At 38.5% G+C, this 12,728-nt stretch overlaps 1 protein-coding gene across 5 annotated transcripts in view; it reads right to left on the bottom strand.

The window, feature by feature from the left end:
• Positions 1-145: 145 nt before the first annotated feature.
• Positions 146-12,728, bottom strand: part of LOC106875397 (uncharacterized) — a 34,884-nt gene continuing 22,301 nt past the window's right edge. For all 5 annotated transcript variants that reach the window (XM_089337731.1, XM_089337732.1, XM_089337733.1 and 2 more), the window contains exons 8-11: positions 12,115-12,288; positions 10,096-10,239; positions 7,298-7,494; positions 146-6,021 (exon numbers count right to left, since the gene is read on the bottom strand). In XM_089337731.1, the coding sequence (XP_089193857.1) occupies positions 5,821-6,021; positions 7,298-7,494; positions 10,096-10,239; positions 12,115-12,288 (716 nt within the window). In that variant the 3' untranslated portion in view covers positions 146-5,820. The remainder of the gene's footprint in view (positions 6,022-7,297; positions 7,495-10,095; positions 10,240-12,114; positions 12,289-12,728) is intronic.

The following is a 12,728-nucleotide window of genomic DNA, read 5'->3' as shown; positions in this document are numbered from 1 at the left end:
CTAGAACGTCTTCAAAGACATATCTTTTTGTTCCTTCTACATCCATCTCACTATGTTGGATGATATATATATATGTGTATGTATGGATAGATATATGTATACATATACAATGTATATACATAAGGTAAATGAAAGACAGAAGATGGAAGATACGAGAATTTTTATTGATCACTACAATTGTTTCAACACATATTGCATCGATCCCTCCTGGGTGGAATACTTAACAACTAGGTCAGGAGCGTCCAACGGTGCAGATGTGTTTCTTTGGGTGATATACAGATATAAATCTTTAAAATAACAATTCTGCAATGTATCTTCTCATTTTGTATAAAGAAAAGCAGCAGATTAAAAGATAGAGCGTCATTTATATGGAAGATCAATAATATAATAACAAATGCAAAAAGGCAATAAACACACAATACAGCAAGAAAAGTATTAAAAGTAATCATTAATGGATATGGATGTATAAACGCCCTCGCGTAAGTTGTATGACACATGTACACTCACTCATACAAGCATCCACAAATATGTAAGCATATGCGCACATGGTTTGGTGTGCATACATTCACATAGGGAGTTAAATAGCTACTTGGTGTTCATAAGAATAAGGAGGTTAATGCTAAACTTAATACATCCATACCTTAAAGTAAATTATGTTAACAGTTAATCAAATTCCTTCCTTCTGACCATGTCTTTAATAGTCAACTTCCAATAATTTGCAGGTAACCATGTATCTCTTCTGTAAGACACCCATTGCTGTTCTTGTCTTAACTCTCATCATTTGGCATAAAGCCACGCCAAGTCAGTTGAAGAGACCTTGTCTTACAATTTACTTGATGATTTCGTACGTGCTAGTGCCATGCAAAAAAAAGACACCCAGTGGTTGACATCTGAATAGGGGTTGTCAACCATTTTCTATCTATGGTCCGTCCCCTTTGGTTATTATTTTATTCTGGTGGACCCCCATAAGTCATGCGATATTTAAAAACTAGTTTTATAGAAACATCTTTGCAAAATTCCTATTTTGTTTTTCACACATTAACTTGTGTAGGTTGAACTATGTAAAATGTTAGAGAAAGAAACCTAGCTGTTTTTTGCAATACATATCAATATATACATCATCATCATCGTTTAACGTCCGCTTTCCATGCTAGCATGGGTTGGACGATTTGACTGAGGACTGGTGAAACCGGATGGCAACACCAGGCTCCAATCTAATTTGGCAGAGTTTCTACAGCTGGATGCCCTTCTTAACGCCAACCACTCAGAGAGTGTAGTGGGTGCTTTTACGTGTCACCCGCACGAAAATGGCCACGCTCGAAATGGTGTCTTTTATGTGCCACCCGCACAAGCCAGTCCAGGTGCACTGGCAACGATCTCACTCGAAAATCCTACGGGAGCCAGTCAGGTAGTACTGGCAACGGCCACGCTCAAAATGGTGCATCTCATGTGTCACCCGCACAAGAGCCAGTCCAGGGGCACTGGCAACGATCTTACTTGGCTTGCCGGGTCTTCTCACCCACAGCACATTTCCAAAGGTCTCGGTCAGTAGTCATCGCCTCGGTGAGGCCCAATGTACGAAGGTCTTGCCTCACCACCTCAGCCCAGGTCTTCCTGGGCCTACCTCTTCCACGGGTTCCCTCAACTGTTAGGGTGTGGCACTTTTTCACGCAGCTATCGTCCTCCATTCTCACCACATGTCCATACCAGCGCAATCGTCTCTCTTGCACACCACAACTGATGCTTCTAATGTTCAGCTTTTCTCTCAAGATACTTACACTCTGACGGGTATTCACATTGACATTACACATCCAACGGAGCATACTGGCTTCATTCCTTGCGAGCTTCTAAAACAAAATCTTTCCAGAGCCCTTAAAATATTATTGTGCATCTCCAATTTACTATTTTGCTGTGTGGACACCAGGAGTCTTATATGGACCCTCAGGGACCGTATGTACTCCAGTTGAGAACCACAGCGTTAGAGTTTGGTACAATCCTCTGGCTCGCTGGCACCAATCAAACTGTCTGACCTATGTCTGCATGGAGAACAAACATTAATGAATTAATGATAATAGGTGTTGTTATTCTTTCATATATACATATATGTGTGTATGTATACATATAAATGTGCATGTTTGTGTGTATGAATGTATTGCACTTTCTAGCTCCCATTGGTTGGCCTGCGGTAACAGCAGACTTGCCAACAGTGCCACACAAAGGGATTGAAACTAAAATCATGCAGTTGTTAAGCAATCTTCTTAACCACATATTTCATTTTTCGTTTACTTTTAAGGTACCACTACAAATCTTAAGGCCATGTCCAGTCTGTTTGTCTTCCAGACATAGTGCAAAATATCTGTGACCACATTATTCAAAGTGTCTTTCATATTTCTAAGATCTGGCTGCTATTTCTAGCAGTTGTTGGCATGGTCACAAGAAATCGTTAAGAAAGGTAGAGTTAAAGCTATTATATGAAAGACACCGACACTGCTAATAATGGCGCATGTAATAACTTCAGAATCTCTTCCTGGTTTGTATTTCTTTGTAGGACTCCAAGATTAAATTCAAATTCAAATTTTTAAAATTAAAAGCAGTTAATATTGTACAGGTGTGGCTGAGTGTGGAGGCGTAATGGCCCAGTGGTTAGGGCAGCGGACTCGCGGTCATAGGATCGCGGTTTCGATTCCCAAACAGGGCATTGTGAGGGTTTATTGAGCGAAAACACCTAAAGCTCCACGAGGCTCCGGCAGGAGATGGTGGCAAACCCTGCTGTACTCTTTCACCACAACTTTCTCTCACTCTTTCTTCCTGTTTCTGTTGTGCCTGTAATTCAAAGGGTCAGCCTTGTCACACTGTGTCACGCTGAATATCCCCGAGAACTACGTTAAGGGTACACGTGTCTGTGGAGTGCTCAGCCACTTGCACGTTAATTTCACGGACAGGCTGTTCCGTTGATCGAATCAACTGGAAACCTAGGCGTCGTAAGCGACCGAGTGCCAACACACACATGGCTGAGTGGTTAAGAAGCTCATTTTTCAACCATGTGGTTTCAGGTTCAGTTCCACAGCATGACACCTAATGTTTTCTACCATAGCCCTGGGCTGACAGAATACCTTGTGAGTGAATTTGGTACATAGAAACTGTGTGGAAGACTGTCATATAAATATGTGTGTATCCATATGTGTGCATGTGTGTGTGTTCCCCTCCACCACCACTTGATGACTAGTGTTGGTTTGATTACATCTCTATAACTTAATAGATTAATAGAATAAGAACCAGACTTCAAAATAAGTACAGAGGTCAATTTGTTTGGCTAAAAACCCTTCAAGGTTGTGCTCCAGCATGGCAGCAAGCAAATGACTAAAGCAAGTAACAGATAAAAGAATATAAAGAAAATCCTTTCTTCTTTTTTTGTTCCCTTTCCCATTATTCTGTAAGCAATTGTTTCTAATTAACGGGCAAAACCAGCAGGATTTTAACACTGACTCAGACTGTAAACTGCTGGAATAAATTACATAAACGATTTTTTTTTCTGATGCTATTAAAATCGTTAATGATTATTAATGAATATTAAAAATTGGAAAAATCCAAAACACATTTTAAAAAATTAAACATTTTCCCCTCCATCTTGTTCTTCCAGAACATTTTTCTCCTTCAATAAATTCTTTTATATGAATAGCACACACACAAAAATAATGTTCTTTTTATTTTAGATCATTCAGTTCCTTTCACATACAGGTTTTTATTTATTCTCTTTCTCTCTCTCTTTTTTATTTCCCCATTTTTGTGCTTCTGTCTTATTTCAGAGCAGAAAAGGAAGTTTACATGACTCTTTTACTCCTTCATTTTGTTGCATAATCCCAGGAGATATATTTAACCTAGATAATACTGTTCTATATTTTAGAGATGAGGAATTATGTACAATATTTACATTGGATGGATAGGTGTCCTCACCTTGTTTATTGTTACCACAATGTTTCGGCAGATGTACTCTCCAGCCTTCATCAGGTGTCCTGGTGGAATTTTGAACCCAACCTTTCATTTGACTACTGGAATACTCTGTACTCATTCCTAAGGTATTTTTGATGTTGTTGTCATTATTTATTAAAGTTACTGACTGAGATTGAACCTGGTATCTTGGGGTTAGTTTCCTGCACTCTTAACCACTATGCTATATGCCCGTGGGCAATTATAGAGTGAATTTTAGGGCTTATAAACCTATTATATTAGTATTTCCTTGATACTGGTTCCCATATTCTACTCATAGGTCTGCTTAGGAGGTTATTGTGTCTTAGCATATGTGCTGCTTCTTTTAGTTTTTGTATTTCCCAGTGGTGTTCTCTATTTTAACTTCATCCCACAAGGGGAGGTGGTCTCCGTTTTTCCATACATGATCAGCTATACCCAATTTTTCAATATCCCCTCATGTTGCAGCTTTACAATATTCCACTACCCTTACTTTGATGGGGTGGGATGTTTCATGTTTGTATAACCTACCACAAATTCATTGGATGGAATACATGCAGTCTTTGGTCATATTCTCTTCTATTGGTGGTTTTACTTTGAGTTCGCATAATACAGCAGTATTTGGACAACTTTGTGGTGGGGCCAGAGTAGAAAGATGTCATCAACATATCGAAGCCATAGGGTTGGCTTTGTGGTGTTGATCCTAAAGCCAAATTCTCAAAGTATTCCATGTATATATTGGCTATTATTAGTGATAATGGTGAACCCATAGCTAAAACCTCTGTCTGTTGTATGGGTTCTTCCTGAGTATGAGTTCAGGACATCCGTATGCTGCAAGCCAACCTTCACTGGATGATATTTCAACTTCAAATCTCATCAGCCATACAGTGTAAAGAGAGGGATTGCACAGTGCCTATAAGTAGTGATCCTGATACACACCACGAAGAAATGATCACGCTAAGTAACTATTAAGCAACAACTACCCAAAAAGCATACTATCCACTCCAATTAGGAAGAGGAGAGAGGATGAACCCCATAAATTGACCACAATCTGTCTCCCCTATGGAAAAGGCCTCTTGAAAAAGATACAAAAGATATGCGGTCCATATGACATCAGGATAGTATTAAAGAGTAAAACACTTCACAAATATCTCATCCAAATAAAACCACCAATAGAAGAGAATATAACCAAAGACTGTGTGTACTCCATCCCATGCAGTCATGGTAGGTTATACAAAGGTCAAACATGTCGCCCCCTCAAAATAAGGGTAGAGGAACATCATAAAGCTGTAACACAAGGGAATATTGAAAAATCGAGTATAGCTGTATGGAAAAACAGAGGCCACCTCCTCCTGTGGGATGAAGTTAAAATAATAAACAGAGAACACCACTGGAAAATATGAAAACTGAAAGAGGCAGCACATATGCTAGGACACAATAACCTCCTAAGCAGACCTAGTGCAGATGAGTAGAAAATAGGAACTGGTATTAAGGAAAAATAAGTCCTAAAATTCATTCTATAATTGCCCGCAGGCATATAACATAGTGTTTAAGAGTGCAGGTTCAATTTCAGTCAGTGACTTGAATAAATAATAATATCAGCAAAAAATACCTTAGGAATGAGAACAGTGTACCCCAGTAGTCAAATAAAGGGTTGGATTCGAAATTCTACCAGAACACCTGATGAAGCTGAAGAGCGCATCAGCTGAAACGTTGTGGTAACAACAAACAAGATGAGGACACCTATCTGTCCAATGTAAATATTAACCTAGATAGTTTGTTTATTTAGATATTTAGTGCTGTGTTTTATTTATTTACTTATAACTTCAGTTCATTTCTTAGCTTTGTAAAAAATCAATGTGAATTGTTATCAATAATCCTAATCACGTTCAAAGAGTCTATTCTAAAACCAACATGCCCATCAACGAAATAATGGATTTGTGGTTTAATTATAACAATATAGTTACCAACTTTTAATTGGTCCCATCTAAAATATGGTTCTGAAATGAATTCAGTGAGATAAAACATCACATGTCTAATTTCTCCAGTGACATCCTGCAGAAAGAAAAAAAAAAAAAGGTTTTATATAAATATAAAAAATGTTTATACAAATACTAAATAAAAATGTCTAGATATGAGGTTGAGCTGCAAAACTCATATACTGACTATGAAGGAGTGATGCTAGAGCTGTGAAATCTTGCATGCATTAATTTCAGCACTCCTTATTAATAACTAAATTGTTTCTTTCCAGCTCAACTGACACCTGACTGTTCAAGGAACACTTCAGAAGTAACTAGCAGCGACTTCTCTTGAAAATGGATAAAATTCAGCATTGTGGTGTTATCAAGTACCTGCAGGAAAATGGTTTAGCCTCCAAGGACATTCATGCTGACATAGTTGCTACATTAAAGGATGACACTCCAGCTTTATCAACAGTGCAAAAGTGGGCAGCTATATTTAGGGGGGGGGGGGGGGGGGGAGTCATGAAGATGATCCAAGGTCTCAAAATCCTGTGCCTGTCATGATCGTTGACAGGTAATTGACTATATATCAAATAGCCAATGCTATTAGCATATTCCACAAGAGAGTTGAGAATATTCTGTACAACAAACTTGGCATGAAAAAAGGTTTCTGCTCGGTGGGTGACAAGTGGAAACCAACATAACCTACGCTCACTTTGGAAGTCTCAGTATTCAAAGCAATTGAAATGTGTGTGTGCATGCACATGTGCACACTTGCATGCATACAGGGCTGTCATAGCAGCATCACAGATGCTCAGGCAAATAAATGTTCTGAGCACTTTAGTATTTATTTATTGAAAGTAAGTGGAGGCGCAATGGCCCAGTGGTTAGGGCAGCGGACTCGCGGTTTCGATTCCAAGACTGGGCGTTGTGAGTGTTTATTGAACGAAAACACCTAAAGCTCCACGAAGCTCTGGCAGGAGATGGTGGCGAACCCTGCTGTACTCTTTCACCACAACTTTCTCTCACTCTTACTTCCTGTTTCTGTTGTGCCTGTAATTCAAAGGGTCAGCCTTGTCACACTATGTCACGCTGAATATCCCCGAGAACTACGTTAAGGGTACACGTGTCTGTGGAGTGCTCAGCCACTTGCACGTTAATTTCACGAGCAGGCTGTTCCGTTGATCGGATCAACTGGAACCCTAGTCGTCGTAAGTGACGGAGTGCCAACAACATTGAAAGTAAACCATAGCATATGAAGATTAGAATTGGGACCCTAGACCTGTGAGACCTATGGGCAACTCTGCCGAGTATATGGATGCCTTAAAATAGCTATGTGTGTGTGCGTGTGGTGTAAAAGGTATACTCACTCGGATTTCATGATGTAGCCTAAACGGGTGGTAGCCCTTCTTGAAGATGTAAGCAATAAGTTTTTCTTCTTTACGTGAGTGTGTTAGAGGCAATTTATCTACAGCAGTTACTTCATCAAATTTGGTGAGAACTGTTTGAAAAGGAAACATTCTGGCAATCTCTCGTTCAACACTTTTTGGTATAGGAAAAGTAGAACCTAAAAACAGAACAAATTAAAAGTAAAACACTTAAGCCTTTCAATTATAAACATTCATTCAAAGGTGTAAGCATGACTGTGGTTGAGAAGTTTACTTCCCAACCATATGGTCTCTGGTTCAGCCCTGCTATGTGGCCCCTTGGTCAAGTGTTTCCTAATATAACTCCAGGCCAACCAAAAACTTGTGAATGGATTTGGTAGGCGGAAACTGAAAAAAGTTCATTGTTTTTAATATTTCATTTTATATAAAATACATAAGGACAAACATGGCTGTGTAGTGAAATATGATGGTGATGCACATTTACAAACATTGTGTGATGTCTAGACAAGCTTACACATATACACATATGTGTGTGTGTACACTTATCTAAATATCACATACTCTTTTACTCTCTCTTTACTCTTTTACTTGTTTCAGTCATTTGACTGTGGCCATGCTGGAGCACCACCTTCAGTCGAGCAAATTGACCCCAGGACTTATTCTTTGGAAGCCTAGTACTTATTCTATCGGTTGCTTTTGCCGGACTGCTAAGTTACGGGGACGTAAACACACCACCATCGGTTGTCAAGCGATGTTGGGGGGGACAAACACAGACACACAAACATATATACACACATATATATATATATATATATATATATATATACATATATACACACATACATGTATATATGACGAGCTTCTTTCAGTTTCCGTCTACCAAATCTACTCACAAGGCTTTGGTTAGCCTGAGGCTATAGTAGAAGTTACTTGCGCAAGGTGCCATGCAGTGGGAATGAACCCGGAACCATGTGGTTGGTAAGCAAGCTACTTACGACACAGCCACTCCCATGCCTAATTGAGCATCACCACCATACAAATGATGTTGTTCATTTAAAGTCTTGCCCAAAATGTCACACTAAGATTGAACCTGAAACCATGTGGTTGCAAAATAAACTTCTCAATCCTACTACAAGACATACACATTATTACAAGGTTTTAAGACAATATATGCCACAATAATGGTCATGCATATAACACCTGGGATTCTCACAGTAATTAACACTTTTTTAAATATTTTTGGCTAACCACATTAACCCTTTAGCATTCTGATTACTCTGTCAAATGTATCATCATCATCATCATCATCATCGTTTAACATCCGCTTTCCATGCTAGCATGGGTAAGACGATTTGATTGAGGACTGGTGAACCAGATGGCTGCACCAGGCTCCAATCTGATTTGGCAGAGTTTCTACAGCTGGATGCCTTTCCTAACGCCTACCACTCCGAGAGTGTAGTGGGTGCTTTTACGTGCCACCGGCACGAAGGCCAGTCAGGCGGTACTGGCAACGGCCACACTCAAACTGGTGTATTTTATGTGCCACCTGCACAGGAGCCAGTCCAGCGGCACTGGCAACAAACTCGCTCGAATGTCTTTTTACGTGCCCAAGTGCCAGGAAGGTGACGTTGGTAACGATCTCATAGCTTTTAGATTTTTAATGAAGTAATTGTTTAGTTTTAGAAAGACATTGTAAGAGAGTTGTGACATTGTAGGATAGTTTTGGTTTGAACATAAAACAGATAGAATGTTTTGGCTGGATATGGCCAGCTTGAATGTTAAATGGTTAAGTTAGCACCCACATAACTATTTGTTTTCATGCAAAAGTCACTGAGTAATGCCCTGCCATCACCACCACTTTAAGTCATTCTTCTGGTGAAAGCAATGTTGTTGTTCAGTTACAACATTTATTAGCTGTTGTCTACAGATGCAGAGAGGAGTGTAGGTATCGGATGGGAAAAAAAAAAATTCTAGAGGGATGCTATTCTGGGAGTGGGGGACAAGATTGCTGAACAAAGTGTTTAATATTGAATCTGGGAGAGATGAGATGAGATACCATAGTAGGGATGACAAGTGATGTAGCTGATGTGTTTGGTGAGTGTGGATGGAACAAGGTATGCATGTTTCTGGTGTGTTCAGAAAAACACCAGCTACTGTAGCAACAGGACATGTGAAAGGAAAAGAGAATGAGAGACGATAAAAGCTGTGAGCTAGATATTATAAGATGTCATAGCTTGTGGTGTGAGTTTTTGCCAATCAGCAGAAAAGACTGTTTCTGAACGGACGTTAGGATGTTGGCATTTGTTACAGCAGACGTGCAATCCAAGACATGTGAAGAATGTTTTATCATAAGCATTTTATTTGTTTACAGATTATATGGTGATGTTATGAGCTATAATATGTTAACCACAACTATGCCAGCTTATACGTATATTTGCAATGGTTTCTTTGTGTATGTGCATGTGTGTGTGTGCATGCGCATACATGTTTGTGTGTGTGTGTGGGCGCATGCATGTATGTGTGTGTGTGTGTGTGTGCTATTGTATCTCTATTTGTAATTGCTTCTCTGTCAATTGACGACTGCTTTTCTGTCTATTGATGATTACATCTCTGTCTAGTTAAAATTGCTTTTCATGTGTTTGGGACAGTTTCTTGGTTCATGATGGCTTCTATATGTATTGGAGATGGCTTTCCTATTTAATTGTGATGGCTTCTATAAAAAATTCAATATATAAACTTTTTCCACATACACTTTATTGATCCAGTTGGAGAAGACATACCTTTTCTATTGTCTGTAGAATAACAATTCTCCTTATGATAAAGCCAATCAATTTCTTGACAATATTTATTACAATATTTTACTTTATGACATCCAGTACAGTATTTCAAGTGATCATTCCAATGTTTACATTGTTGACAGCGTTCTATTTAACAGAATCAGATTTGTACATATGAGTAAAGAGGATTTTCATAGCAAGGAGTTAATAATAGGGAATGGTACTCAATCCATATTATAATATGCTTTAAAACATTTCAATTATAATGACAGAAAAAAAAATCTAACATGATAACAAAAACAAAAATATACATTATTTTCATGTACATTGAAATTTCACAGCAGATGAAATATTTTAACTCTGATACATTATTTACGAAAAAAACGTATTTAATTATAAAAGGTAGAGAAAGTAATACAAGATTATAATAATGGTTTCAAATTTCAGTACAAAGCCAGCTGGTTTGTAGAAGGGGCTAAGTCAATTAAATTGACCCCAGTATACAAAAGATACTTACAGGGGTTAGACAAAATAATGGAAACACCTAGCATCATAATTTTGAAATATCTATAAAACCATCAAAAGCTTGGTTATTTTTATGTTTTTTTTTTATTTATCATTAGTGTTGCTTAATATGTTTTGCTAAAATTGCTGTTTCTCTTCAGATATCATTAGAAAAAGGAAATTAAAACTCATTAGAATGACAGATCTATTGGACTTTCAAACAGGTCAAATTGTTGGTGCTCGTATGGCAGGTGCTAGCAGAATGAAAACAGCTGAAATGTTTGGTGTATCAAGAAGTACTGTCTTGAAAGTAATGACAGCCTTTGGAAAGGGGGAAAAACCTCCTTGTCGAAACAAAACTCCAGAAGAAAACCAAAACTTTCAGATAAGGACTGTCAGACTCTTACGTGAATTGTTAGAAAGGATCACAAAAGTACAACTCCCAAAATTACTGCAGAGCTTAATGACCTCCTCAAGAACCCAGTTTCCACAAAAACTGTTCGCTGGGAGCTACACAAAGCTGGATTTCAAAGGAGAGCTGCAATCAGAAAACCACTACTTTCAAAAACAAACATTGCAAAGCATTTAGAGTGGAGTAAAAACCTATAGAATTAGTCCCTGGAGCAGTGGAAGAATGTTATTTTCTCAGATAAGCCATCCTTTACCCTATTTCCGACCACCAGCCAAGTGTACGTGTGGAGACTGCCAAAAGAAGCATTTGATCCAGACTGTCTTCTTCCAACTGTTAAACATGGAGGAGGAGGTGGGGCTATATCTTGGAAATCCACCGGCTCAATGGTTTCCCTTCATTGTAGAATGACTATTTAAGCATTTTATCTGATCAAATTCATCCTATGGTTGCAGAACTGTTTCCAGAGGGAAATGCAATCTTTTATGATGATAGTGCACCAATACACACAACTAAAAGTTGTTATTGAATGGCACAAGGAGGAACATTCTAGTGAAGTTGAACATCTTATCTGGCCACCACAGTCCCCTAATCTCAATATTATTGAACATTTATGGTGCATTTTAGAAAAACAATTAAGGAGTTGATATCCTCCACCATCATCACTACAAGAACTGGAGACTGTTTTAGCTGAAGAATGGACAAAAATTCCTTTGGAAACAATTCAAACTTTGTACAAATCCATACCTCATAGAATTCAAGCTGTAATTACTGTCAAAGGTGGTCCTACCCGATATTAAAATAAATTTGTTTGAAATTTTAAGGTGTTTCCATTATTTTGTCCAACCCCTGTATTTTATCAACCCCAAAAGGATGAAAGGCAAAGTCAATCCCATTAGAATTTGAACACAGAATGTAAAGATAGACAAAATGCCACAAAGCATTATGTCCAGCATGTTAACAATTCGGTCAGCTCACCACCTTGTACAGGATTACAATAATAATGTGATAGTGAATGGGCATATGTGATGTAGTGGAAGCGTCTATTTATGCAGGCAAGGAGTAAAATGGTGTAATTGAGGAATATATTTCTTGCTTGTATCACTTACCATTAACTAATATTTCACTAGAACATGCTCCATCTGCAGTCTTTGAAGTCTTGCATGAAGTCTGTTGATGTTTCCAGTCATCTTTTTGACAAACATCAGAACAATATTCCACATTGTTGCAGTGGAAACATTTTTTCAATGCTACATCTGACTTTTTACACCTGGCACATTGACCTGTTGGGGGAGAGATAAAATGGAACATACCAAACACTTCTTATTTCTTTATTGCCCACAAGGGGCTAAACATAGAGGGGGCAAACAAGGACAGACAAAGGGATTAAGTCGACTACATCGACCCCAGTGCGTAACTGGTACTTAATTCATCGACCCCGAAAGGATGAAAGGCAAAGTCGACCTGGGCGGAATTTGAACTCAGAACGTAACGGCAGACGAAATACCGCTAAGCATTTTGCCCGGCGTGCTAATGTTTCTGCCAGCTCACCTACCAAACACTTCTACCACATATATGATAATGTACTTATTTTATCAACATCGAAAGGATGAAAGGCAAAGACGACTTCACTGGCATTTGAACTCAGAACATAAAGGCTGAAGAAATTCTGCTCACTGAAATAATATTCATCATGCAGGTTGTTCAGCAAACAAAGACACTG

Source organism: Octopus bimaculoides, chromosome 19, assembly GCF_046866305.1.
Source record: "Octopus bimaculoides isolate indiv1 chromosome 19, ASM4686630v1, whole genome shotgun sequence".
NCBI classification, from domain to species: domain Eukaryota; kingdom Metazoa; phylum Mollusca; class Cephalopoda; order Octopoda; family Octopodidae; genus Octopus; species Octopus bimaculoides.
The sequence above is the reverse complement of the archived record's forward strand: the minus strand, read 5'-3'. Positions and strand labels throughout refer to the sequence as shown.